General features: G+C 35.1%; 1 protein-coding gene and 1 long non-coding RNA gene across 3 annotated transcripts in view; one reads left to right on the top strand and one right to left on the bottom strand.

Annotated features, from left to right (window-relative positions):
- Positions 1 to 27,512, bottom strand: part of LOC111872264 (fatty acid synthase) — an 89,528-nt gene that overhangs the window by 52,245 nt on the left and 9,771 nt on the right. Inside the window, 1 exon segment of the mRNA XM_033754631.1 lies at positions 961 to 1,159. Coding sequence (XP_033610522.1) covers positions 961 to 1,135 — 175 coding nt within the window. The 5' untranslated portion in view covers positions 1,136 to 1,159.
- LOC117282939 overlaps positions 24,630 to 27,512 on the top strand; it is an 11,032-nt gene continuing 8,149 nt past the window's right edge. For both annotated transcript variants that reach the window (XR_004513891.1, XR_004513890.1), the window contains exons 1-2: positions 24,630 to 24,788; positions 24,897 to 25,087. This is a non-coding gene — a long non-coding RNA (uncharacterized LOC117282939). The remainder of the gene's footprint in view (positions 24,789 to 24,896; positions 25,088 to 27,512) is intronic.

A 27,512-nucleotide genomic window follows, 5' to 3' on the forward strand; every position in this document is an offset into this window, starting at 1 on the left:
GGAAAAGTTCCGGGAAAATAGATTTCAGATATTGCTACAAGTCTCAAAATTCTTCAAAATACCTCCCTTGTGCATCGATACACTTTTGCCAACGGCGTTGCCACGACACGAAGGCTCCCTGGTAGGCGGATTCCAGAAGGTCCTTAATGGTCCGCGTGCAAGCCTCTTTGACGGCACTCAGGGTCCCATGGTGGTGCCCTTTGAGGGAGGATTTCACTTTCGAGAACAGGAAAAAGTCTGCTGTTGTCAAGTTGGGACTGTAGGGGGGTTGGGGTCTTCCTCAACGCGTTGCAGGTCTTCGCAAGCAGCCACTCGTCTCTGCTTTTGGTCGTCCGTCAAGACCTTCAGGACGAGTTTCGCGCAGACCTTTCGCATCGCCAAATCTTCAGTGATAATGGTGTGCACCGTCATCTTATCAATGCCAACACGATCTGCAATCATGCGCACTGAATTGAGTACGTCACGGACACATTGCACGTTGTCGTCGGTTCTTGGCGTCGACGGCCGTCCACCGCGAGGCTCATCCTCCACACTCTGTCGGCCACTTTTGAAGAGCTTGTGCCACTTAAAAGCTGCAGTTTGTGACATGCTTTCATCCTTGAACACTTGGCGAAACATGCCCAACGTCTCTGTACTAGATTTCCCCAGTCCAACACAAAACTTGATGGTGTACCTCTGTTCAATCGTTCGCTGCATTCTGCGCTTGCACCGACTCACTCGACAGGGGTCCACTGAAAACACGGCCTGGCCTCTACAAATGCCCTCAGGCGAATGGCGCTTGGCGCGTGTTAAAGGTTAAACCCCCACTACCACGCCTGCGCGGTGCGAGCATGCTGCGGTGTACAGTCATGTAAGGGAAAGATTTTTCCCGATACTTTTTATACGGACCTTGTATAATCACACCTATTGAGCATTAAATAACATAAGAATGATGAATATTCTGTCATGAGAAATACTGACCACATTTCCAGCGCTCCTTGCCTTGTGTCACCATGTTCACTTTGTTAAACAGACTGTCTTGTAACTGATACACATTCTCTGAATCAGGAAAGGAGCCTGCTATTCCTGAAATGACAATCTCTTCCTTCAGTGTACATTTTTGAGACTGCAAACTTGCATTATGTAAGGTAGACATGGCTGACAGCAATGGTATGTTTCACTGCAATCAAAATATGTTTACATTATGCAGATATACATAGCTTGAACTTGAATATGTGATCTGTTCACACAAAAATATTTAAAAGTTATGAGCAGCTCCTACCCCTTTATTCCCTCACTGCTACCAAATACAAAGGGAGGATGCAGCATTCATATCTATCTTTCGTGTTGTGTTCCAAATACTCCCCAGATGGATTGGGGTGTCCAAGTTAGCAGTATTCAGAGAAAGGCAGAACCCAAACACTAAGTATTTAATAATAACAATATAAATAACAATAATAATAATGAAAACTAAACATGTGCATTAAGAGATTCAATATTCTTACATGGCCTTGCTCTTGACCATTTGTAGAACACAGAGAAAAAATCATGAACAGAAAATACAACAAAGGTACACAAATAACATTAAATCTCCACCCAACTCACGATATAAATAAAAAAAATAATATCTACATAACGTTGTTACCAATCAGGGGCCTATAAGGAAACTAAAAAAAAAAATCATAAATCTCTCTCTCGAAAAAAAAAAGAGAACTCACAAAAATACTCTCATCACATCCCGTCACGACCAAAGTTAAGATTCCAAACAGAATTTCGGATGTGCAGCCTGGACAGAATTTCCTACCTCCACCAACTGCTGAGCAAACACAAAAAAAAAAAACCTCTAGTCCTCGGTCCGCATACAAAAGCAAATCTCTACATACATTCTAGAATAGCTGGAGGGTGGGGGGAGATGATGCCCCTTCGTCCAACCGAGCCATAAGTATATACAGCTCAACTTCAAAATTCCTGGTAGCCCAGTTTTAAAATTAGCAGTGATTTATGGACTGTTATGAGGATTCCTGAGAAGAGAATGCCAGATGAAACTAAATTCTGCCTTATTCATTCAATTAACACTTGTGTATTACAGGTGTTTCCACAATTGGACTGCTATCTTCAGTGCATATTTCAACTGATTTATGACACTGCTGATACCCTGCAGCTTGGTAGACGGTAATGACAATTTGGAGGAATGTACTATGTATTTCCAAATTCAGAGAGAAAGAGTAAGCCCAGTGAATAAACTGCAAGTGAACTGCTACCAGGCTACACACCATCTTATCACAGAAGCTAGTTGCCCTCATAATCCCTGCTGTGAGAACCTAAAATCATTCACATAGAAATAAGTACTAAAGATGGCTTTTCAGGGTAAAATATGTTTGACATTATAATGAGTACAATTATAAAAGACAAGTCCATCCATTGTGACTATTTCAGTTTTCTCACTTGATGAACTGAAATAGTCACATTGGACGGACTTGTCTTTTATAATTGTAACTGTTAGTGTGACGGACCAAAATGAAACAAATCAAATTATAATGAGTCTTTAAGCATTTTCCACTGATAGAAATTGGGAGTGAACGGAAGCACCCACATAGATGTTTGACAAGTTTTAAAAGCATCATCACCCCATAGACATGAAAGGAAAACACTCTGTGATCAGGTTCATAAACCCTGCAAAATTACACTACCTTAAGGTAAAACACTGACAAGTAATAACAGGTACAAACCTGTTGCAATCCACTGTATAATAGCATACAGTAGGTCATGAATGAGAAAACAATATTTTGTTTTAAAGTGTTATTTCTCTATCATGAATGTTGATTTTGTGTTGATGTGAATATATGCGAAGTGTACCCAGACATTATCATAGAATGTGCAACAGTGTACACAGATTCCAAAGTTATCTATAAGATTGTCATACAGAATAGTTCAATAAATTCATGTCTGAGAGCTCTAATCTGCCAAAAAGGACTCTTCATATGGATTACTAAAATATATAACACTGCCTAAACTGAAATCTCAATTAAAAATATCTAAATAAATTCTATACATAGGTGTTTTCAGCTAATTTTGATCTTGTTCAGAAGCAAAATAATACAATAAACTGTGGTATACATCTGGACCTAATGCCATCATACACCTCAACAGTACTATGAAATTACGAGGAATATATGAATGTCAGACAAGTCTTCAAACTTCACTGCAAAATGTCTTTGTTCATCTTCAACATCTACAAAATATACACTTCACTAAGTCTGAACCTGTCCATTTAAGTTATTAAGAGCATCTTCACAGACATGATCAACACCATTACTTTAACCCTTTGACGTGGTCATTTAAATTCCGCGGCCGCGGCTCCTGCGGTAATATATTCAGCCGGCCATTTAAATTTTGCTCGAAAATTATTTATTCATCATTGTTCTTAAATTCTATGAGATAGGAACATGAAACTTTCACTAAAATGATCTTAAATGGTGGTTTTATAACCTTACCTTATAATATGGGCGCCCTGTATCTCGGCCNTGAATTTCATGTTCTCATGCAGGTGCGTTTATGACGTTTTCTGCCTTCTGTTATATGAAACCTTGAAATCTGGTGGCATATTAAATGATTTTTTTATGAATTCTGGAAGCAGTCTAATAAAACTTTAATATATGGTGAGATTCATAGCAGCATTTATTATTACCATCAAATATGCTATCTGAAAATCCATTCATTTGCATAACCAAGAAAATTTTCAGATTAATTTAGCTGTACACAGTATTAACACAAGTATCAAGCACCATCTGCATATGGAAATTGGCAACCTCTCTGGCTTTCAGAAAAGTGCTATCCTCACATCAAAATTTTCAGCCATCTACCATCTAGTATCAAACTCTGTATGAATGAAAAGGCAAGATTTAAAGTAGCACTAATAAGATGCTTAAATACACACCAATTCTACACTGCTGATTAATTCATGTCTAAAAATGACCTATAATCTATACAACGATTTGTATAAACAGCATAAATGGAAAATATAGATGCACATGAGTGAATCTAGCTGAAGAATCTGGATACCTTATATGAACCATCTGTGTAATTTATTTTCTACATTTTCCATTTTTATGTGAAAACTTGCTGTACTGTACATATATGTTTGGTGATTTTATCACTAAATCTACACTCTATAGTCATATTTGACTAGCTTTATAGCCATGTAATTATGTATGAAAGTAAATTTATGAAAGCAACCAAAAAGAGGGCGAGCACCACACCTGATCCAGCTGTATAACAGTATTTCTGTAAGCTCCAATTATCTGTATCGATAAAGTGTGGACTTGCAGAAGTGCTTGTGTGTCTTCAAAATATGCAAGCTAAACTGAGAGTTCCAGGAGTAGCACAGTGCTTTCACTGGAGAAAATGTTCCCATGATCCCTATCCCAAAACTGACCTTTATGAATACACATACCTGTTGGAGGCATGACATGCGTAATGTAAATATGAACGCTTATATAAAGCTCCATAATAATAATTGATGCATAATGCATACTGAATGGAAGAAAAGAAGATAGAAAAGCAGAAAAAAGAATAGACGATAATGGGAGGCAGAAAATAAGGAGAAAAAATAAGAAAAAGGAAGAACAGAAGAAAAAAAGACAAATGACATATGGATAGAAAGTAATTTTTCTCCAGATTTTAGTCTCTATTGAAACAGTGTCCATAACATATTAATTCAGAGTGAACACACTCTACAAGGGCCACATAATAATAAATGGAAAAATGGGGAAAGTTCATTATTGTTAAAGAACTGAACTGTGCAATATAATTTTGTTATTCTTTGTTTGACAAAGTCACACAACTATGAATTATCTTTGATAAACTTCATGTTATCTGGTTTCATATGTTTACTATGTATTTCATATGCTACTAAAAGACATGCTAGGATTCAACCCATCCGTGTTGCTGAGTTGGATGTCACAGAGGAAGACAGGTGAAATAACAGACAAAGTTAACAGCATAATCCTGCTAAAACAAATAAAAATTACCAACCAGAGATATATGAGTATCATTTTCCATTTCATTCACTTGCACTCTGTCCATCTTGCTCCATATCTCAGAAAATAATACTAATAGTGAAAAGATGTAAGCAAAGATGTTGCTTGCATTTGAAAAGAAAAATACTCAGGAAAATTGTTAATTTTCTATTATGAGCAGGGATTTGAACTGAAGTCTATTTTTATCCCCATAAGAAAAGAAAAGGAGTCATGGCAACTATCAGTATATTTGTAAGCATATATCTTCAAGGTCACAGAGGTTTGAGAGAAGTAGTTCTTCCACATATTCAAAATATTGTGAGAATCTGCAAGTAGGTCACCATTCTCGTCCATCACTACATACACACATACATAATTCATAAATTCACTGATCCATTGTTCGAATCGGACCAGATCTTGAACTCGTCAAAATAAGACTTGATTGCAGAAATACAATCGTGTCAACAGCAAACAACCACACACAACCAAAAGCAGCAAATAACCATAATTTACATTGTCATTCATAAACAAAATTACAAGGAATATAGTCATTAAATGTTATACATGCTTAGCAGAAATATATTCATCTACTGAATAAAAAGCATTTGTTGTGAGGAAACTTTTCAGTGTGTGTTTAAAAATCTCCACATTATCACTCAACCTTTGTATATTTTGAGGAATATTATATAAACCATAATGGATGAATATAACACCCCTCTCTGGATTGAAGATAATCTCACTGATGACTAGGGCTTGGATTTCTATGACATGTCATATTTTTATCCTGGCATCTTTTCACATGTATAATTAAATATAAACGCATTTCTGACTCTTGTGAACATGAAAATATGGTTTTTGTTGGTCATATAAATGCATATTTGAACCATATTTTAGCTTTAGGTCATATTTGGGCCCGAAGCGATATAAAATCATATTTTTGGTCATATTTTAGGTGAGTTTCACTTATTGCTCAGAAATATATTTGCAAGTATTGGCAACGATGTTATTTGGAACTTCATTTCTTAGAAATATTTGGCCTTGTGTAACGGGATTTGAAGGAATACTGTACAGTGTGAAGGGTAGCGGTTCTTGACCTGTTGTAGAATCAACCACTTTGAAAAGAGAAATTGCCACCTCTGCCTCTGTCTGTCTGTCTATCTGTCTGTGTCTCTTTTCTCCTCCACTGCAGTGATACCTGAAGCCCAGTTTGTTTCTTGCACATTGGTGAAAAATTTTTCCATCCACAAAGCGGTAAATTTCTACCCTCTCCCCGAAACCCGTCCAATACAGTACTGTATTCATAACTTCAGTTGTTCAGTATAGTTTCAAGATGCCTAAAGTCAAGTGCTCTAATAGCATGAAGTTGCGTGGTTTTATTAAAGAGTTTGGTGACAAATATTTTAGTACTGACGGAGAAATTTTATTTTGCAAAATGTGTGAAGTGAAAGTTACGGCAGACAAACGTTTTACAGTGCAACAACACTGCAATACAGCTAAACATAGAAGCTGTGTAAACAGAGAAATTACCACGGAAAGTAGACAGTGATTGTTGTTTGAAAAGTCATCCTCCAGTTCACCGAAATCAGGAAATGCCTCCGAGTTTTCAAAGGATCTTTGTACTATGATGGTTTCATCAAATATTCCATTACATAAAGTAGATACACCTAGTTTCCGAAACTTCCTCAAAAAATATACAACTCATCCCATTCCGACCAAATCCACATTAAGAAAGAACTATCTCACTTCCTGCTACGATGTTACCATCAATAAAATAAGAAATTGTGTCGGAAATAATAAAATATGGGTGTCTATCGACAAAACTACCGACGAAGTAGTAGATTTGTAGCGAATGTTTTTGTTGGTATACTGAAAGATGACCAGCCTCGAGATATATTCCTATTGGCATGTGAGGTGTTGGAAAAAGTGAATAATTCTTCCATTGATGTTGTTTTCGACAATGCAATGAATTTACTGTGGCCAAATAAGGTAGAACGAGAGAATGTGCTCCTCTTCTTAACGGATGCCACTCCATATATGGTAAAGGCAGCAAAGGGACTTCAGGTACTGTATCCCAAAATTATTCATGCAACGTGTCTCGCACATGCTCTGCATAGGTTAGTAGAAGAGGTGTGAGAGAGCTACTTTGATGTAGAAAAATTAATATCAAATGGGAAGAAAATTTTTGTTAAGGCTCCACTTCGATTGCAGAAGTTTAAAGAAGAGGCTCCATCACTACCCCTTCCACCTAAGCCTATTCTAACACGATGGGGGACTTGGCTCGATGCTGCAGATTATTATTGCACACACTACAGTGTGATTGAAAATATCTTCATGAAGTTTGACAGAGATGATTCATCTTCAATTCAAACTGTACAAAATTTGTTTTCATCAACCATGTCAAGAAATCTAGCGTACATAAAATCAAATTTCAGTGTGATATCAAAATCCATCATTAGACTTGAAGCTGTGGGCATGCAACTGTGCAATGCATTACAAATTCTTAAGAAACTTGAAAGTGAACTACATCAAGGACAGGGCGAAGTTGCTGTGAAAATTAGTGCAAAATTACAAAATGTGCTCCAATGAAATCCTGGATATTCAACACTGTGTACAATTTCTGACATTCTTTGTGGCAAAGAAGTTGAATTTGACAACAGTGAATTAGAACTTGACGCAAGTGATTTGACTTGTTTTAAGTATGCCCCTGTGACATCTTGCGACGTAGAAAGGAGTTTCTCCAAATACAAGGCCGTTGTTAGTGACAATCGGAGGTCCTTCAAGTTCGAGAATTTGAAAATGCATGTTGTCATTCAGTGCAACTCTACTGAAAAGGAAGATTAAGGTACCGTACAAATTATTTACCTGCAACTATTGGCACACTTTACTTTACTTTTCACGCTAAAATAAACAATACTTTCGTTCATGTTTTCTCTTTACAGGGTCAGCATTTTGTTGTGATGGATGCTTCACGGCTTAAAGACATTTACTCAGAAAAAATAACTTTGTACACTTTTCAATAAAACGCCATTCAGCTTTTCTCTTTACGGGGTCAGCAATGTGCTGTGATCGATGCTTCAGAGCTTAAAGATATTTATTCAGGACAAAATAACTTTGTAAACTTCTTAATAAATTGCCATTCTTAGGAATTTTTGTTAAATATTTACTTATTTTTTGTGGGCCATTCTGTCATATTTTGCCATTTTTAGGGCATAAATGCATGCATATTTTCAAAGTTTTTAGGTCATAGAAATCCGAGCCCTACTGATGACATATGTAGCTTTCCAAACTGTCTAGTGTTTATATGATGAATATTATTGCTGGTTTGAAAAAGATTGTGATTTCTAACAACAAACATCAATATAGAATAGATATATAGGCTAGGAAGGATCAAAACACCCAACTTCTTAAAACCTTCTCTACACGAGTTTCCAGGACTCAATCTCAGCATAACCCTAATCACTCTTTTTTGGGCAACAAATAAATTTTTATAACTGGAGAAGAACCCCAGAATATAATTCTATATTCAAGCTGAGAGTGATAATAAGAAAAGCAGACCATTCAAAGAGCTTGTTCACTGACAAGGGATTGTAACTTCCTGAGCATAAAACACGCTGTATTCAGTTTCTTTAATAATTTTTCAGATTGTTTTTTCCAATTAAGTTGACAATCTAAATACATACCTTAAAAATTAACATTATCAACATCTTTAAGTCTAAAATTATTTTATGTTACCGATAATGTACACTCTAGAGACTTAGGAGTCACAAATTTAATCAGGTGAGTTTTACTCAAATTAAGTACCAGATTGTTATTTCGAAACCAGCTTGAAACCCTAGTCATAACTCTATTTAATTTAATATTCAAAGAGTTTAGGTCATTTGAGGTAATTAAAATTGTTGTGTCATCCGCGTACAAATACTATGTGCTATATCCTTAAGGGTACCTGGGAAATCATTAATATAAACATTAAACAACACTGATCCCAGGACAGATCCCTGGGGAACGCCAAACCTTACAGATTTCCATTCAGAGATTGTAGTAGTCGAATTACAAGTATGCAGCACAACTCTTTCCAGTCTATTTTTTAAATGAGTCTCCAACCATTTCAAAATAGGCACTTTTACTCTATACATCTTCAACTTTTGAATCAACAGATCATGACTAACACAATCAAAGGCCTTTGTCAGATCACAAAAAATACCTACCACAAACTCCTTATCATTCCATGCTTTAAGAACAGTATCAGTTAGATTAAAGACTGCAGTTTGTGTAGAATTTATCATGCTTAATACTTCTGCCTCAGTAATTAGAATATTTACAATTTCAGAAATCTTATCTGTAGAGTACTCACATGAAAGTGGTAAAAAACATACATTATTAGAACTCTGACCAACTAATTTGTTAACTGAACTAAAAAAAATATGAGTTACTATCAATTGTTACATTACCTTCTCTCAATTCCAAATATGAATGTTTTTCCTTCGACTCTCTACCATTTTCTCTCTTTATGAATTTCCAGGACTCCTTGGATTTATTAAATGCAGCCATTATTATTCCCTCATAATATATAGCTTTAGCTCTTCTGATAACTTTTCTCAGCAACGTACAATATTGAGTATAATATTCTTTTAAGACTGGGTAATTAGTAGATCTAATCATCAAATACAAATACTTTTTTTGCTTACATGAAATTTTAATTCCTTTAGTGATCCACTGGTTAGAGTACACATTATTTTTGACAAATTTCGCTGGAAAACATGTTTAAAAATCATTAAAAAATAGATTAACACTTTTGTTAACATTAAGATTACTTAAAACACTTTCCCAGGTTTCCCTACTCAATATCTCACTAAAAACTTTTCTTTTGACTAATCCACTCTTATTCCTTTGGCGGTTCACAACATTACTAACAGTCAAACACTGAGCATCGTGATCTGAAAGCCCATTCATTACTGAGTACACCTGTAAAGTATTTAATCTGCTGTAATCAAAAATATACTATCAATAGCAGTACTGGTATCAGTTGTAATCCTAGTTGGAAATTCGACAACCCGAAACAGGTTGTACGTCTGAAATAGTGAAATAAGCTAAAGAGATTTACTTGAATTCTCTAAAAGTCTCCACATATTATTAATTCAAGTATAGGCTTGTAAACAGATTTCAGTATAAGTTCGAATTGCTTAATAAATTCCATTTCCACAAGAAGATCTGTAAATACATAGTATTATAAAATAATTATTACGAATATTTAATCAGATATCAGAATATGGTCAATTTGACTGTATATCTTCCGATCATGTCCAAGTAAATTTATGGATGTTACGATGTGAGAACATTGTACTTCTGACAGTAAGATTTTTCAATGTTGCAAAGTTTACTACTCTAACTCCATTATCATTACTAATTTCATGCAAACTCTCATTCCCAACCATCGGTTTGAAAATGTCTTCCCTCCCTACTTTGGCATTTAAATCTCCTAACAAAATTTTCATAGGGTACTTCGGGAATTTATCAAATACATGTTCTAGTTCCTAATAGAACCTGTCCCTTATGTCATAAATTTTATCTTCTGTTGGGGCGTGAATATTCACAATGATGATATCACACCAGAGACCTTTTAGTATTATACTATATGATATCCTATCACTAACGAATTCTACCCTAACTGCTGATAAAATTATCTTATGTATGAAAAAAACTGTACCTAATTCATGATTTTCAATCCCTTTCCATAGAAAAATGTATATTTGCCTGCTGGTTCGATGCCACCTCCGTCCCATCTAACCTTCTGTACCCCCACTAAATCTAACTTACATCTTAAGATTTATTCCAGCACTGCCCTGAGAGAACCTGCCCTATACATACTTATAACATTCCAAGTACCGAATCTCATGTCCATTTTCTTTAGCTTAGGTTGTTTATCCAGAGGATCTATCCAGGTCCAAGGCTTTATGAAGAATTTTGTACCAAGCTTATTTTTTATCGTGAGGAGTTGTCAGTCCACGCCCAACCCCCAAGTGGGAGGACCATTGCTTGTTGGCTGTTCGCGAATGCTTATTCAATATATTCGCAGCTTCCTTCCATACCTGGAGGGAGTCTTCTCCATACGCAACCTGAGGACACACCATGCCGTGGTGACAAGGGACCCACGTGAGATATTAGATGTAAGAAACCACTGCAAACAAAAACTGTTCTTCAAATTGGAATGGAGATTTTCTTACTAAGGTACATCAGTGCATCTATACTTGTGACTATAAACCTTAAAGGACATAAACTTTATAAGCAATACGGACTACTATCTACTTCAGACTGACATAAGCTCTATACAAGGTTGGCGCATTGTTAACTGTATGAAACTCAACATCGGTAAAACTAAAGTTATATCCTTCTCCAGGAAAACCAACATACTGATCTACGATTATAAATTTGCCAAGCATCTATAACCCGGACCAATTCTATAAAAGAGCTGGGAGTGTTTAGTGATGCTAAACTTTATTTCCGTAACCATGTCCATTATATTTTCTCTCACTGTGTTAAATGTTGGGTCTAGTTCATAGCATTACTTTCAATATCTCATCTCTAGCTGCATGCTCAGATTGCACACTACATTAGTTAGATCTAAGCTTGAATATGCGTTCGTAGTCTGGAATTCAATTACGTCAACTGATACCAACAAGACAGAATGCATCTAGCAGAGGTTTGCGGCCCTCTGTTTTAAACGTTTGTTTCCTCAAGTCCATTACTGTTATTCTCTTGCTCTGGAGGCGTTAGAATTGCATACTCTTAGATATTAGTAGGCACTGCATCAATGTTCTCTTTCTTACTCAAGTTTACTTTGGTTTGACATTCTGCCCTTCTCTTTTGGAAATTGTTGGCCTCTGAGTTCCTGCTTGGTATATCAGAGACCTTTCATTGTTCAATGTCTGCTCATGTAAAAATTGTCCCTCTGTTAGATGTGCATCAGCTGCTAATGTACTTTGCATGGACGTTGACATATCAGAGTCAGGAACATTCTCATCAATTGATTTTTATAACACAGTATTATTTTTACTAATATTATTTGCATCAATATAAACTAGAATTAAACTGAATTATTATTATTATTATTATTATCTATACCTTGCATTTCTCAATTGTCAATAACAACTTTGATTTGTGACAATGAAAATACCATCACCACCACTACTTTGTTTCCTTATATGCATTAATGTGTTTTTCCTCCAGTGCTTACCCTTAATTAGTCTTTGACTTTATGTTGTGTTTGTCCTGTATGTAACTACATCTATCTATACTGTGCTGTGTCTGTAACTGGCCTTGTGGCTGTTGGCTCAGCACATAAATAATAAAGAGCCGAATTGAAAAATGTGAACTAAAGATGAAATATACATTTATATATCTACCTTAAAAGACACAACAGATGAAAACAGTGGATTCTGAACTGAATAGCAGAAATAATCACCAAATGCAATCTGCCCTCAATTCCTTCATGAATGTAATTTTGGCATGTTACTGGATCACAAAATGTGTAATATTTGCCACAGTGGTCTTTATATTACAGTTTTGTTTTTATTTTGGTGAATAGAAATTTTGTGTTGTATTTATTTTGTCACACAATTAATTGATGTCATCAGAATAGACCACAAATTGATATAATAATGTTGGTTTTGAGATTGCCACATCAGTGACTAAGAAGTGTATAAAATTCTGTGTTGTAATACAGCTCAGTTCAAAGAAAGCCTGACAATTCATATGAATGTTTCACCCCCATTTATAAGGGCTGAACAGAAAAGAGGCTAAATGTGGACAATTGGAGCCACAGGCAGCATAAGAAACCATGTAGTATGAGGATATGAGCTGTTGCAGAAGCAGCCAAGGAAGATTAGGAAAAGACAGTGTGCATGGGCCAAATGCCTTCAAGATCCTCACCACAAGAAACCTGTAAAGAAAGCCCCACGAATTCTTTCAGGAAAGAGATGAGAAGCTTTCATGACTTACTTAATTAATGACTTCATTTCTCATGCTACCAGACCCAATACAGACCATTAAGAACATTCTGTGGCATATTTGCTCTATGCAGAACTGTTGAGACACAGAGGCCTCGGGGCATGCGTGACGGGAGAGTTGCGGGTTGTATCGGTGCATTGGTAGGCGACAGCTCTGTGAATGCTTGGATTGCATAAAAGTAAGTAGGGGTCATGTGGCATCTATGTTCCTGCAAGTGACCCCACCCAGCCCGTTGCTATGCAATGCTTGTAAACGTCCCTCCATGCTAGGCTGTGACATTAAGCAACAGTGGTACCTATCACATACCTAGCGTTCTATGGAGTCTGTATTCTGGGATATAACTCCTTTTAGTCGAATGAAAGTCAACATACATTTCAAAGAAAAACATAGCCTCCATCTTAAGCGTAAAAGGATAAGCCGAGCAAGAAACAAACTTGGAAGATCGCAGGAAGCAGATGCTTGCCACCTATTTTCATGCTGGTTTATTACTCGCCTTATTCTTCTACCCTGAAGATAGAAGCGATATGTTCCTCATAAATATTAACTGACTTTCAACATTTACACTGCACTATATCCCAAGTTATATGTTCAAGTCCTAACCTGTCAAATACCAATGCTAAGCATATCATTAGAGAGGTGCTTGTCATGATTATTATGTGAAATTATAAGTTCTGATGCAGGTGATTATGAAGCCATGTAGTCAGGCACACTGTTGCCAAGTTCCTTGAGCAACACCAGTAAAAGTCCACCAAACTACACAGCGTCAACTCCCCATGAACTGTTATTTCTTCAAATACTTAATTAAAAAACATCTTAGAAAAGCAATTGAAATATAGAAGATGAAGTTCATATAGGTTATGCTATTTTCAACCATAGAAAACACAATCCTTTCAGATAAATTTTAAAATTATAGAAAGAGCTACTTTCTGAAAGCTCCCCTTCAAAACCAAGGCTGTGCACCTACCCAAAGCAGTAATATAACAGAACCCATAAGCTCCGATGATTTCTAGTCAATGAAATGTCAACTTGCATAAATTACTCTCTGGCTTCCAAATATGCACAAGTGAGAAATCAAGAAACAGGCCACTACCTTTCTCAGAGCAAAAGGTCCCAAATATGACCTTTATGAACATACACATACACAATTGTGAAAGAAGAAAGAGAGAAATGCAGAAAAAGAAAACAAATGAGAAAGAAAGAAAGAAAATGGAATGGCAAAGAAAAAAAAAAAAAAAATTGTTAGAAGGAAGGAAATAGTTTTCCTCTTAGAAAATAGAAATAAAGTATTTTATCCTACTTCAACAAATGTTGTCGAAATGGGCTACTCGGATCATTTTGCGCTAGTTATGAACATAGTTGTAGAAAATTCTCATGTTCCTTTCTCTGAAAAAACCAAAAGAAGAGTTTTCTCTAAAAGAAATATCGACTTATTTAACTTGAGGTTAACAAGGGATGTCTGGGACGAGGTTTATCACCAAACTGATGTAAACAAAGCTTATAGTCTTTTTTTAGACAAGTATCGGGATGTTTTCCTGAACATGTTTTATATAAAAAAAAGTTGTAAATGTAAAAAACATCAAATCCAGATGGATTACTAAAGGGATAAAAGTTTCTAGACAGCGGCTTCAATTTCTATGTTACTTAAAGAAAAAGTTGATTCTTCCTAGGCATTCTTTGAACTATATAAAAAAGTATAAAAAAATTTATAAGAACGTGTTAGCAGATGCTCGTAAAAAAGAAAACGACAGATTCATCCAAAAATCAACAAACCGCTCTAAAGCGTTATGGCAAATTATAAACTTTGAATCAGGGAAAGCTTTCAAAATAAATTATAAAACCTCGGATGTGGACTCCATGACTGACTTAGACCCCCTCCTCACTCCCGGTCGTTTTAATTCTTTTTTTGTTGAAATTGCAGGAAAAATGGTAAATCAATTAAATGATCAAAAACCTAAGTATGACCAAGCATGTAAAGTTACTCCATTTTCTAAATCGATTTTTTTCGTACCAATTACAGAAAATGAGGTACTTAGTGTGACTAGTAAACTAAAAGGTAAACTCTCCGCGGGCTATGACGAAATCCCAGAAAAGTTAGTAAAATTTAGTATTCAACCTATTTGTAAACCTTTAACATTTATTTTTAATTTGTCTCTTTGTACTGGAATTTTTCCTGATCAGATGAAGATTGCCAAAGTTCGCCCTATTCATAAGAGAGGACGAATTCAAGAATTATCTAATTATAGACCTATTTCACTATTACCTGTTTTTTCTAAAATCTTTGAAACATTAATATATAACAGAGTAGTGAATTTCTTAAATAAACATAATTTGATATCTGATGCCCAAAATGGCTTTAGACAAAATAAATCAACTCATACAGCACTGCAATCATTTATTGAGGATGTTCAGAAAGCATTAGACAATAAGTTTTTTGCTTTGGGTATTTTTTTGGATCTTTCCAAGGCTTTTGATGTGATAAACCACAAATTACTGTTGGCTAAATTGGAACTTTATGGGTTTAGAGGAATTTCACTCTCTTTGATGAGATCATATCTTATGGGTAGATCCCAGTTTGTAGAAATTGACCATGTTGATGCCAAGTCTCCAAATCAAAAATCATTCTCCTCTTCGTGTAAGGAAATAAAGTACGGTGTTCCTCAGGGTTCGGTTCTGGGACCTCTTTTGTTTTTAATGTTTATAAACGATTTGCCTAAAGCTGTTCATGAAGCGAAAGTTGTTTTATTTGCAGATGACACCAATATACTAATTATTGACAAAAATCTTAAATCTTTAAATGATAAAACTATAGTTTCTATGCATCAATTAGAAAATTGGTTCGCGGTAAATCATCTTATTATTAATATTGAAAAGACAAAAGCACTCTTTTTTCAGGGACGTGGTCCCCGTCAAATTGATAAACCGGAACTTTATTTGAATAATAAGAAAATAACATACACAGCTAATTTAAAATTTTTAGGTATATATATTACAGAGAATTTAAGTTGGTCCTCTCACATTCACCATTTAGTTCAAAAATTAAACAAAACCATCTATCTTATCAAATCCTTACGAGATTTGGTCAGTCTTCCAATTTTGAGAAGTGTGTATTTTGCGAAATTTGAATCTTTATTGAGATATGGTATTATTTTTTGGGGCTGTGGTCAAAAGGACATTCAAACTGTATTTAAAATCCAAAAAAAAAGTTTAAGACTGATCAAAAGAGTCAATAACAGGATATCGTGTAGAGAATTTTTTGGTGAATTTAAAATTTTAACCTTAACTTCATTGTATATCTTTGAGACGTTGTGTTTTTTAAGGAAAAATAGGATATATAACATCTCGTATTCAGATGTGCACGGTTATAACACAGTACATAAGCAGAATTTGTATGTCCAACCATGTAACACCTCACGTTGTAAAAGGAGTGTGATTAACATGGGAATAAGATTGTATAATAACTTGCCCTCTCAAATAAGAAGTATTCAAGAGTTCAAGGTTTTTAAGCGTCAATTAAAGGATTACTTGTTGTGCAAAGCTTTTTATTCCCTTCAAGAATATTTTTACAAGAATTAGCTTAATAATAGAACAAAGATACTTAGGTAATTTATTTTAGATATTGCATGTAATTTATAGTTTAGCTTTTGTTGCCTTATTATACTCATCCACTGTTTTATCATATTTAAAGGATTTATTATGTTATTTTTCTATGGTTTTTTTATATTATTAGTCATTTGATGTGATGTTTAATCTCATATATTTTTTTTATAAAAAACTGACTTGTCCAACTGTACATAATGTAACAGTTATGGATGTTAAATAAAGAAATCAATCACTCAATCAATCAATCAATCTTATTTTTGCCTAGAATGGCAGTATAGGATACAGGTAAATGTATCCCTGGGCTTAATTAATTATGTAAGCCCAGTGATACTTTTACTGTTACAACATCCACTGCTAGAAGCCTCTACCTAGCAATGACTAGCGATGACAGAATAAAAAAGAAAAGACTTTGTTAACCCACAGAACTCTGTTGCTAACTCAAGTGTCATATCAACAGACAGGCAGACTGACAAATTTAATATAGTGCTACTCAAAAAAAATAATTATTACTTACCAGAGATACATTATCTTTTATAGAATTCATAGTTTTTCTCTGTCTGTCACATTTTGTATTTGAGGAAATAATCACTATAGTGAATAAGTTATTTATTTTCAGGTCAAAACTTGATAAAATAATGAATTTTGACAAAACAAGCATGAGTTCGAAAACAAGTCAATTTCTTTCCATTTTCTACCGTTATAATTATTCAGAACTTAGTCAAACTCTGTCCAGCAAGTCTTAAGACAAAACATGCAGGTGGTCAAAGAGAGAATGATGATCACCATTATGTTATGTTATGATCACCATGTTCATGTTGCCCACATTGTAAAGGAATGCATAATAACTGATGGAAATATGCTGGCATAATACATACATACATACATTTCATTTCACAAGTCCAAAACAAATGGACATGAAGGTCGTCATATCAAAAAAACAAATACAAAAAATTTAAACAAACACACAGATAACAGAATAATTAAAACTAATTGTTTATGTTATGCTCCACATAGTCAGAAACTGTATAAAAGTGATTATTCATAAGATATAAAGACAGCTTATTTTTAAAACTAATTCCATCCTCTTTAAGGCTTTGAATAGTTATGGGCAATCTGTTGAATAGTTATGTAATAATGCGTGTGGTAAAGTCTAGTGGTTAATGTTGCCAAGTTCATTATTTCTTCAGTAGCTTATATAAGTAGGTTGGCTGTGTTCATACTATATAGCATTATTTGTCATTAAAATATCAATATTTCTGCCCCTGACATAAAAAAAATAGCATGTCACTTCCTGTATATTGTGCTTGCTAACCTTCACAGCTACAGTTTCACACGTTTATTATTCCAGAAATATACTAATGAAAACTTGCTAGGATTCAATCCATATACATGTGCTCCTAAGCCAGCTATCAAACAGACAGAATTAACATTATAATCACACCAAAAAAACAAATAATAATTACCAACCAGAGATTATATTATCTTCCATTCAATTCACACTGTCTCTCTGTTTGACAAACTTTGAATTTCAGAAAGTAACAATGATTTTGAATAACTGTTAACTATGTTATATTTTAGTGTCCTGTTGCACTGATTCACGTCCATGTACCAACCGTCTTACAGTGCACACAATTTCACCTTTCTCTTCACTACATATTTCGGCATCAATGTGCCATCTTCAGGTGTGTTATTTACGTCAAACCATTGCACTGTATGCCATCACGTGTCCTTTATAAAATGACTAAAATGTATATGTCATGTACAATAATAAAGTTTATATATTAAAACTTTTCAAGATTTATCATCTATATGTCGCACTTCAAATTAGCGAGTTACATCAATCCTCCCCTATGGGGGTACTCTTCCTATATTCTTGTGTATATTATGTCCTTCCCTTGTGACTGTGTGCGTTGTATTGCTGGACACACACATATCCAGCAATACAATGCATGCAGTCACAAGGGAAGGACACAACACAGGACACAATATACACATGAATATAGGAAGAGTACCCCCACAGGGGAGGATTGACGTAACTCACGAATTTGAGGTGTGATGTATAGATGATAAATCTTGAAAAGTTTTAATATATAAACTTTATTATTATATACATTTTAATAATTTTATAAAGCACACATGATGGCATACAGTGCAATGGTCTGACGTAAATAACACACCTGAAGATGGCACATTGATGCCTAAACATGTAGTGAAGAGAAAGGTGAAATTGTGTGCACTGTAAGATGGTTGGTACATACACATCATGAACAGTTAACTACTGAAGTTAGTTTTGTTTTTCTGGAAAGAAAACTCTGGAAAAGTGTTAATTTTGCAGCCACAATTGTGGGTTCAATTACAACTCAATATCCTTCCACAGTCTTTCCCGCATTAAAAGCATTTGTATCTTAGTAACTATGAGCATATTATACCCATGACAAACAAACATGTTCTGAACATCCTGCCAATGACATGTGGATCTAACATTTCAGGGGCAATGCATGTATGAAAATATCACAAACAAAAATTATTCTCCCAGTTGGGAGTTCAGATTTCTATGCACATGCATATTACAGAATCTTAAGCTGTACTTATAAATCTTAATGATTAACATTTTTATAAGCATTATTAAAATAAACTTCCAAAAGGAATACACATTTGTATATTTTCATCATTACAAATATATGGAATACAGGAATCAAATGCTGCCTAATGAAAGGTAAAAATGTTTGCATAATTTAACCTGTTATGTTACCATTTATGTAATTCTGCTGTGCTACTGAGTGTATGAATTGACAAATTAGTTTGAACTGATCAATGTGGAGCAAAGTTTAACTCAAACGGCTCTGATACTGAATCTAGACATGGTTTATCAGAAGTCGGTGATGGTATATTTCTGCAATCAATTGTGTCACTATAGAAAATGCGGACAAATATATACACTACATCAGTTCACTGTTTCCTATTGTGGCTTCATTCAAACTACTGCACATTGTATCAATTCACAATTCATCATCTGAGTGTCCTGGCTACAATTTTCATATAATTATACAATTATCTCTCAAAAATACTGTGGTGGAGTAATACCTACTACATACTAGAACTCCCATCTTCAGGGTCAAGGGTAAGCTGAGTAAGCAGACAGCAAGTAAACTTTTATCAGGCTACAGAGCATCCCATCCCACATGACAGTAAGCTAAAAGCTGAAATTTTGTATATATAAGTATGGGTTCAAAATGGCTTCCCCAGGCAAAACACGTCTCAAATAAATATAAACACTTCTGTAAGCATTTTCTGTGGCTGAAACTGGCAGTGAATGGATGCACTTACAGAGATGTTTAACACAAATTTAAAGCCAACAACACCACCATGTGTTGGAAAGGAAAATGATTTGTGTTAAGGTTCATGAAATCTGCAAAATTTACTCTGCCTCAGAATATCATTACTGAGCGACAAAATGTAAGAAACTGTTTCTCTTCATTGCATAAAACCACACAGTCGGTTAATTGTAGTTAGAATTCATCAGAGAACGTGAACTAGTTTATACAGATCTGCAAGGCATCTAGAAGGTTCAACAAGAGCATATGGAAAAATGGGCAAGGCAAAATCAACGTTTTGTATGTATTACAAAACTACACGACTCCTTAAACTCAAATCTCAACGAGGATCAAAATAATTTCTACATAAATTCTATCCATACATGCCCTCTCTTATTTTTCTTCATTTCATGCATCCTGTTGGGGTTATTATATATAATTCTTAATCGGAATCTGTCATAACATGACAACATAATGGTCAAGGTCGACATTACCTTAGCTAAATGTTTTGGCTTTTAAAGCCATTATCAGTAAAAATATATGGTTACTAAATTCACACACTACTGAACTGCATTTACAACCTGTAGTCCCACTAGAGCGGACAAAATACATTGTAAAATGAGACACCAGCCAAACAATTAATGTAAAATAATACTACACCAATACCATGGGCCTCCAAGCAGTTAACTATGCATATACAAGTCTTGAGTATACCTCTATATGTCTGCTGGGAATATAACAACAAGACTGCAACAAATGATTTCATAATATGAAATATGACATGACAAGCTTCTAACCATATTTTATTATACAACTTTCGTTTTATCATCATTTTATAATTCATTGATTTTTATACCTTGTATTTCATAGTGTAACACAGTTATCAAGTATCCAGTTCTACTGTCACAATGAAATGCAGTTCAATAGTCTGTGGATATGGTAACCATGTATTTTCCCTACTGATGGCTTTAAAAGCCAAAACATGTAGCTAAGGTAATGTTGACCTTGACCATTATGTTGTTGTGTTATAACAGATTCTAATAAAGAATTATATGTCTTCTTTTAATTGCAATCATAGAAATGGAGAGGTTACCATCCTACAAACATTTGTATTTTTGACTTACAAGTTTGGCCAGGTAGGATCTCATCAGGTGACTCTTGTGGGATATACAATGGTGATGGAATACATATAAATAAAAATGTTCACATAGAATTTGTTAAAATTGAGTCAGATCTGCCTTAGTACTACATATTCATTAATTTAAAGAAATAAGATTCATGAATTAGGATTTTAAAAAAATAAAACTAAAACAATGCAAAGACAAGATCACTACAAAATATTGTTCTTGGAGGTCTTTTGAAGTTAGACCTAATGGTTTTCACATCTCTCACTTTTTGTGTGTTGTAGGAGCTCTTTCACTTTAGTTTCAACTTTCCTTAAATTTTAAAACCTGTGCATCTATTTTTAATTTAAATATAATGAACACACAATAATTAGTTGGATCTGACCACTTTTTAACTAACACATTTTATACAAGCATTGTAGTTTATGTGTATTCTGTCACCATTTGTATATTCCTGAAGAATCATCTGTCTAGGCCAAAATATATTTCAGTTTGGCCGTTATATTATGATTGGCCATGGGTGTGTGGAGTTTTCTAATGTTTGTCTTAACTCCTGCAGATTTTTTATGTTGTGTTTCCTTTATATATCCTCTTCTATGTTGGTTCTGGTGTCCAGAGATAAGGACCACCTCTACTGATTGGACCCAACTGAGTTGCCTTTTACCATGGGAGAGAGACAGAGCCCACTCTATAATATGACATTTAAAAAAATCAAGAAAATAGCTAACTTCCAAAAAGTCAATAATTGTAATAAAAACATCTGTGTGAGAGTAACTCCTCAGTTTTTACTTATATGTACCACAAGTGGGAAGCAATGCTACAAAATTTGAATAATATTCAGCAATTAAATAACAGGATCAACTGCAGTACATATGTAGGCCCAATGTCATTATCACAAAACTAGTACTACAAAATTAATAGGAACATTTGCTTATTAGGTATTAGATTGAATTCACTAGGAAGTGCCTTTCTTCATCTCCACACTCCATATAATATACAAGTAAAGGGTGTTTCACTCGGGGCGGAACGCAGCATTTTGTTAATAACTTGGATACTAATAAAGATATTGCAATGAAATTTGGAGTGGACTTACCTCAGTTCATGTGAAGTTTGGTGACATCATAACAAGTGCTGGAAATGGCCACCATTTGTGTCCAGACAGCACTGGACTCAGTGCGCCATGTTTTGGAAAGTCCTTGCCTGTACGTCAGGTGTCACTTCTTGGATGGCCTCACTTATGTTTGCTTTTAAAGCCTCTATGGTTCGCGGTTTGTTGGGGTAAACTTGCGCTTTCAAATGTCCACACAAAAAATAATCAGGCGGCATTAGATCGGGCGAGTGCGGTGGCCAAAGTCCCCTGGAAATGACGCGGTTGCCGAAAAAAGACTGGATTTCAGCCATGCTTGCGCGCGAGGTGTGTGCTGTTGCTGCATCCTGCTGGATATAACCGATGGATAATTCCTCATCATCCAGTTGATTCACAAAGCAGTGGAAGATATCTAGGTACGCTGCTGTTGTGATTGTCGTGTCGAAGATGGGTCCAATTATGCGCCGCCGGGAAATTCCACACCAAACACCAATCTTCTTGGAATGAAGGGGTTCTTCATGTATCGTATTGGGATTCTCGCTTGCCCAAATGCGACAATTTTGCGAATTCACATATCCGGAAAGATGGAACCACGCCTCATCTGAAAACCAAGTGTAGTCCAGAATGTCCGGATTATCCTGGACAAGGGTCTGTAACCACTGACAATACACCACTCTCTTCACGTAATCTGGCTCTTTTAACTCATGCACCACTAAGATTCGGAATGCATGAAGCTTAGATTTCTTCGCAGCACGATAGCAAGTGCTTGTCGAAAGACCTGATTCCTGTGAAACTCGGCGCAAAGACTTCTTAGGAGATGCCAGCAGTTGGGCCTTCACATCCTGGATCGTTTCCGCTGATATGCAGATGCAGATAAGGACAGCTGATTAACGGGCACGACACATCGCCGCCATTGCTACTCCATGTCTTGAGACTCAGACGGCGCATTACACACACACACTTCATTTCTCATGGAAGAGACGTGCTACTTTACAGTACTGTTAAAATTTCGTTGCTGTATCTTTATTAGTATCCGAGTTATTAACGAAATGCTGGGTTCTGCCCCGAGTGAAACACCCTTTATATACAAGTACAATTCACTAAGATTTGACCTGTCCATTATAGCTATTAAGAACATTTTCAGAGACATGGTTAACATGATTACTTTGAGAAATCTGATGTTCTCACCCAGGTGAGTGTAAAGATTACTGTCTTCTGGCATGTGAAGCCATGTACTCTGGTAGATGGTAACAGATTTTTAACGAATGGTGGCAACAGTCTACCAAGATACAATATACAGCAAGATTCATAACAACATTCTAATATTATCCAAGTATCTACTTGCTGATTGTCCATTCATGAAGAAACCAGAAACAACAGTGAGTACCACATCAGAACTAGCAGTGAAACAGGACCTCTATATATTCTGATTATCTGTAATCAATGAAATATGAAGTTGCACAAATCATTGAGTGACTTCTACATATTCATAGTAACCTGAGAAAACCATAAACATTTCCCCACTTTCACTAGATTATATGTTCTTATACCATCTGCAACAAAACTGCCCTCCATCACTATATACAAATGTAGGTGCAGTAATATGCATAATATGTAAATATCGGATTGTCTCTAAACAACATTAAAAGATATGGGAACAATTTACATTAATAAACAATTGTGAAAGGAAAATGGAGACTGAAAAGAAAGAGATAAGTCTTTACAGAAATCAAAATAGGAAAATATCAAACAGAGACAAGATAAAGAACATAAAGAAGAGAGGGAAGGAAAGAAAAGCTAGAGTAAAAGACAGAAAAAAAGGGTGTTCTCCAATTTCTTGATTCTGATGCCATAATAATGCCCAAACCAAATTTCATCATCATCTGTCCAGTGGTATTCAAGTTCAAACATGCAGACTTACACACAGGACAAGTCCTACACATGCTGCCATGCATGGTGACAAGGAATACACAATAACACATAGAACAATATGTGTATTGTGAAGGTTTGTGTGAGAGAGTTTGTTATTATTATAGCATTGTCTTCTTCATTACCATTTCATTATTTCTGCCACCTGACATGACACAAAACAGCATATAACGTCCTGTGCATTGTGCCAGCTAAACTTTGTATGCTTCTGTTTCACACATTTTTAACTACGCACTATTCCAGAGGAAAACGAACTGAAATTCAAACAACTCTGCTTACATAACAAGTTACAATGACCGCCTTTGTGGTCTAGTGGTCAGAGTTCATGGCCACAGATCCAGAGGTCCCAGGTTTGATTCCTGGCACTATCAGATTTTCTGAGGTCTGGAACGGGGTCCACTCAGCCTCGTGAGGACAATTGAGGAGCTATTTCAAAGAAATATCAGCTCCAGTCTAGAAAACCGAGATTAACAGCCGTGGGGATCCGTTATGCTGACCACGTGACACCCTCTATATGCAAAAGTTGGCACTAACTTTGCTGACAAGCGGCAGTCGCTCAGTCAGTATAGTTCGCTTGCGGACTAGAGCCCATGGATTTTGTTTTCTAATGAGTTATATCATGGGTGCAAGCAAATTAAATCATATAAACATGGCTCACACTGAAGCATATTGCAGCTTCAAAACTTTCTTCAATAGCAATGCAATATCTATGTCACATTAGTATGAACAATTGGTATGCAAATCTACTGAATTATAAAGAATCATATCGTCTTAAATATAACAGGATCTGGACTATCAGAAGTTTCCATACATTTCAGAGGAATGTATTACATATTTCCAGGTTCAGCCTCAAAGAGTATACTGAGTGAGCAAACAGCAAAACATACTTCTACTTTTCTAAACAGTAGCTCATCCCAAAAGATGGTAATCTTCATAGTCTCTGCCATAAGATCTTCAAATCTTGTGTATGGAAATATGTATTGAAGGTGACATTTCAACGATAAATTCACTACAAATCAATAAAAAAATTCTGTAAGTATTATCCACTGGCAGAAATTGGCAATAAACAGAAGCCACTTAAAAATGCATGACCAAAATTTTTAAAACCATCACCATCTCAATATCATCTTTTGATTAGGCTCATGAAACACAAAATTACACTCTCTCAGGATACCACTGGTAAGTAATAACATGTTAAATCCTGTTTCATTTCACTGTACAGAAGTATACAGTAGGTCAACATTAAGTAAACAGTCTTCTGTCTCAGGGTGCTGTTTCTGTAATGTGAATGCTGAGTTGTGTTAATAAGGTTATAGCAAGTGTAGTTTGTACCAATCTAGGAATCTGAGCTAGTTTATTTAGATTATCAAAGCATCCAGAATATGTTTACAAAGAACGGGTCAGCCATAATTAATGTTTGATATGTATTACAACAGTATATTTGACTGCCTGAATTCATAACATGATGACTACCATAAGATATATTTAAATATATCGTATCCATATTTGGTTTCACTTCATTTCAATCCTATTCAACAAAAAAAGTAACACATTCAACTGTACTATAAATGTAGGATGAATGAAAATAGTAATGTCATTGGTGCTATGAAATAAATAGGAATACACTTAGTCGTCAACTGACAACCTATGCGACTTACGACCGGCCACACTTACAACTGCAAAAAAAAATAATAAAAATAATAGATGATTAAAATGTACAAGTCTTTAAAAATAAATTATAAAGGTTAAAAAATACAGTTAATAAATACATGGCCGACATACGACCAGATCAAATTATGACCTGTCAGTCAGAACAGAAGTCGGTCATAAGTCGACGACCATGCGTATATGTATGTCTATTACGTACAACTTCAAGTCCAATGAGAAATGTCTTACTTCATTTTTGCAGTCTACACAATTTTACATCTCAGTAAATTTCGACCTCTCAAATAGGAGTGTTAAACATATCATCACAGAGATGGCAGTCACGATTACTTCACGACATTAAAATTTCTGAAGCAGGTGATTATGAACCCCTGCAATGCAGAAGTCTTTGTCAAAATCCTGGATTAATGTCAGTAACATAACAATAAACGAGCCTTAAAATCAGTTTTAATAATATCAAAACATCTATATTTTGATACCTCCACTTCAAAACCAAAGGCATGCACCTTTCCAAAGCAGTAATATAACGGTACCCATAAGCTCCATATATTTCTAGCCAATAAACTGTCAATATTTACAAATTATTGTGTGGCTTCCAAATTTTCACAATAAAATGAGAAACCACAAAAAGGTTCCAGCTTTTTCTTGAAATAAAAGTTGCCATACTGCCAGTCCCATTATTAAACTTTATGAGTAATATACAACTGTAGGTGGTGTGATATGCATAATGTGAATACTGGATTGCACATGAACGTCATTCAAATTAATGACTATTTTTGGGTTAGTGATACAATTGTGAAAAAAGACAAATGCAGAAGATGAAATGAATGGTAAGAGGAAGAATTAAAAAAAGAAAATAGAGGCAAAGAAAGAAGAGATAAAGGGAAAATTAGAAAGAAGGAAATAGATTTCTAAAAAATTTCAGCACCCAATGGCAAAATAAGGCAAAAGAAAAATTATCACTGGGCTTAATTAATTAACCACTATGATATATCATGCATACTTTCATTCACTCATTAGATATGGAATAGTTTTTTGGGGTAATTTGTCAGAGGCCAAGAAGATCTTTCGCTTACAAAAGAAGACTATTAGAATAATAATGGGGATGAAACATAGAGAGTCATGTAGGCCAGCATTTATAAAGTTAAATATATTAACACTGGTATCTCAATATATTTTATCTCTGATGACTTTTATGATAAATAACTTGGAGTATTTTACTTTTAATTATTCAATTTATGAGAGACCAACATGACACGAAAGAAATTTACATGTCCTACAATCACATCTCGCAATGAGGCAGAAAGGGGTCCATTGCATGAGTATAAAAATATTTAACAGTCTGCCCGGATATTTATCTAACTTAATACATGATAAAAAACAGTTCACAAATGAAATAAGAGATGTCCTAATATATAATCCGTCATATACTGTTGATGAATTTTTGCTCTTCTGTCGGGATGAACAGCTAAGGAATAGAAGGGGAGTGCATGCTGACTGATGGATGTCCCACAGTAGGCATTAATATAGACATTAAGTGTAAGTGTAAGTTAAGGAAGGAGAATTATTATGTATTGCTAATTATCTTGTTGGTATAATTGTATGTGTAACATTGTATCTATTTATTTGAGGTATTCAGTTTAGATTTTAACTATGGCTGAATTAATGTTTCTGCGATTTTATTTGTGTATTCTTGTGACTGTTGTTTGACAAGTTCTATATTCAGTCTCAGTTGCACACTTGTGAATACTCTGAAACGCTGATATTTGTGTGTGTGTGTGTGTGTGTGCGC

The sequence above is a fragment of the Cryptotermes secundus genome, unplaced genomic scaffold, assembly GCF_002891405.2.
Source record: "Cryptotermes secundus unplaced genomic scaffold, Csec_1.0 scaffold1381, whole genome shotgun sequence".
Classification (NCBI taxonomy): Eukaryota; Metazoa; Arthropoda; class Insecta; order Blattodea; family Kalotermitidae; genus Cryptotermes; species Cryptotermes secundus.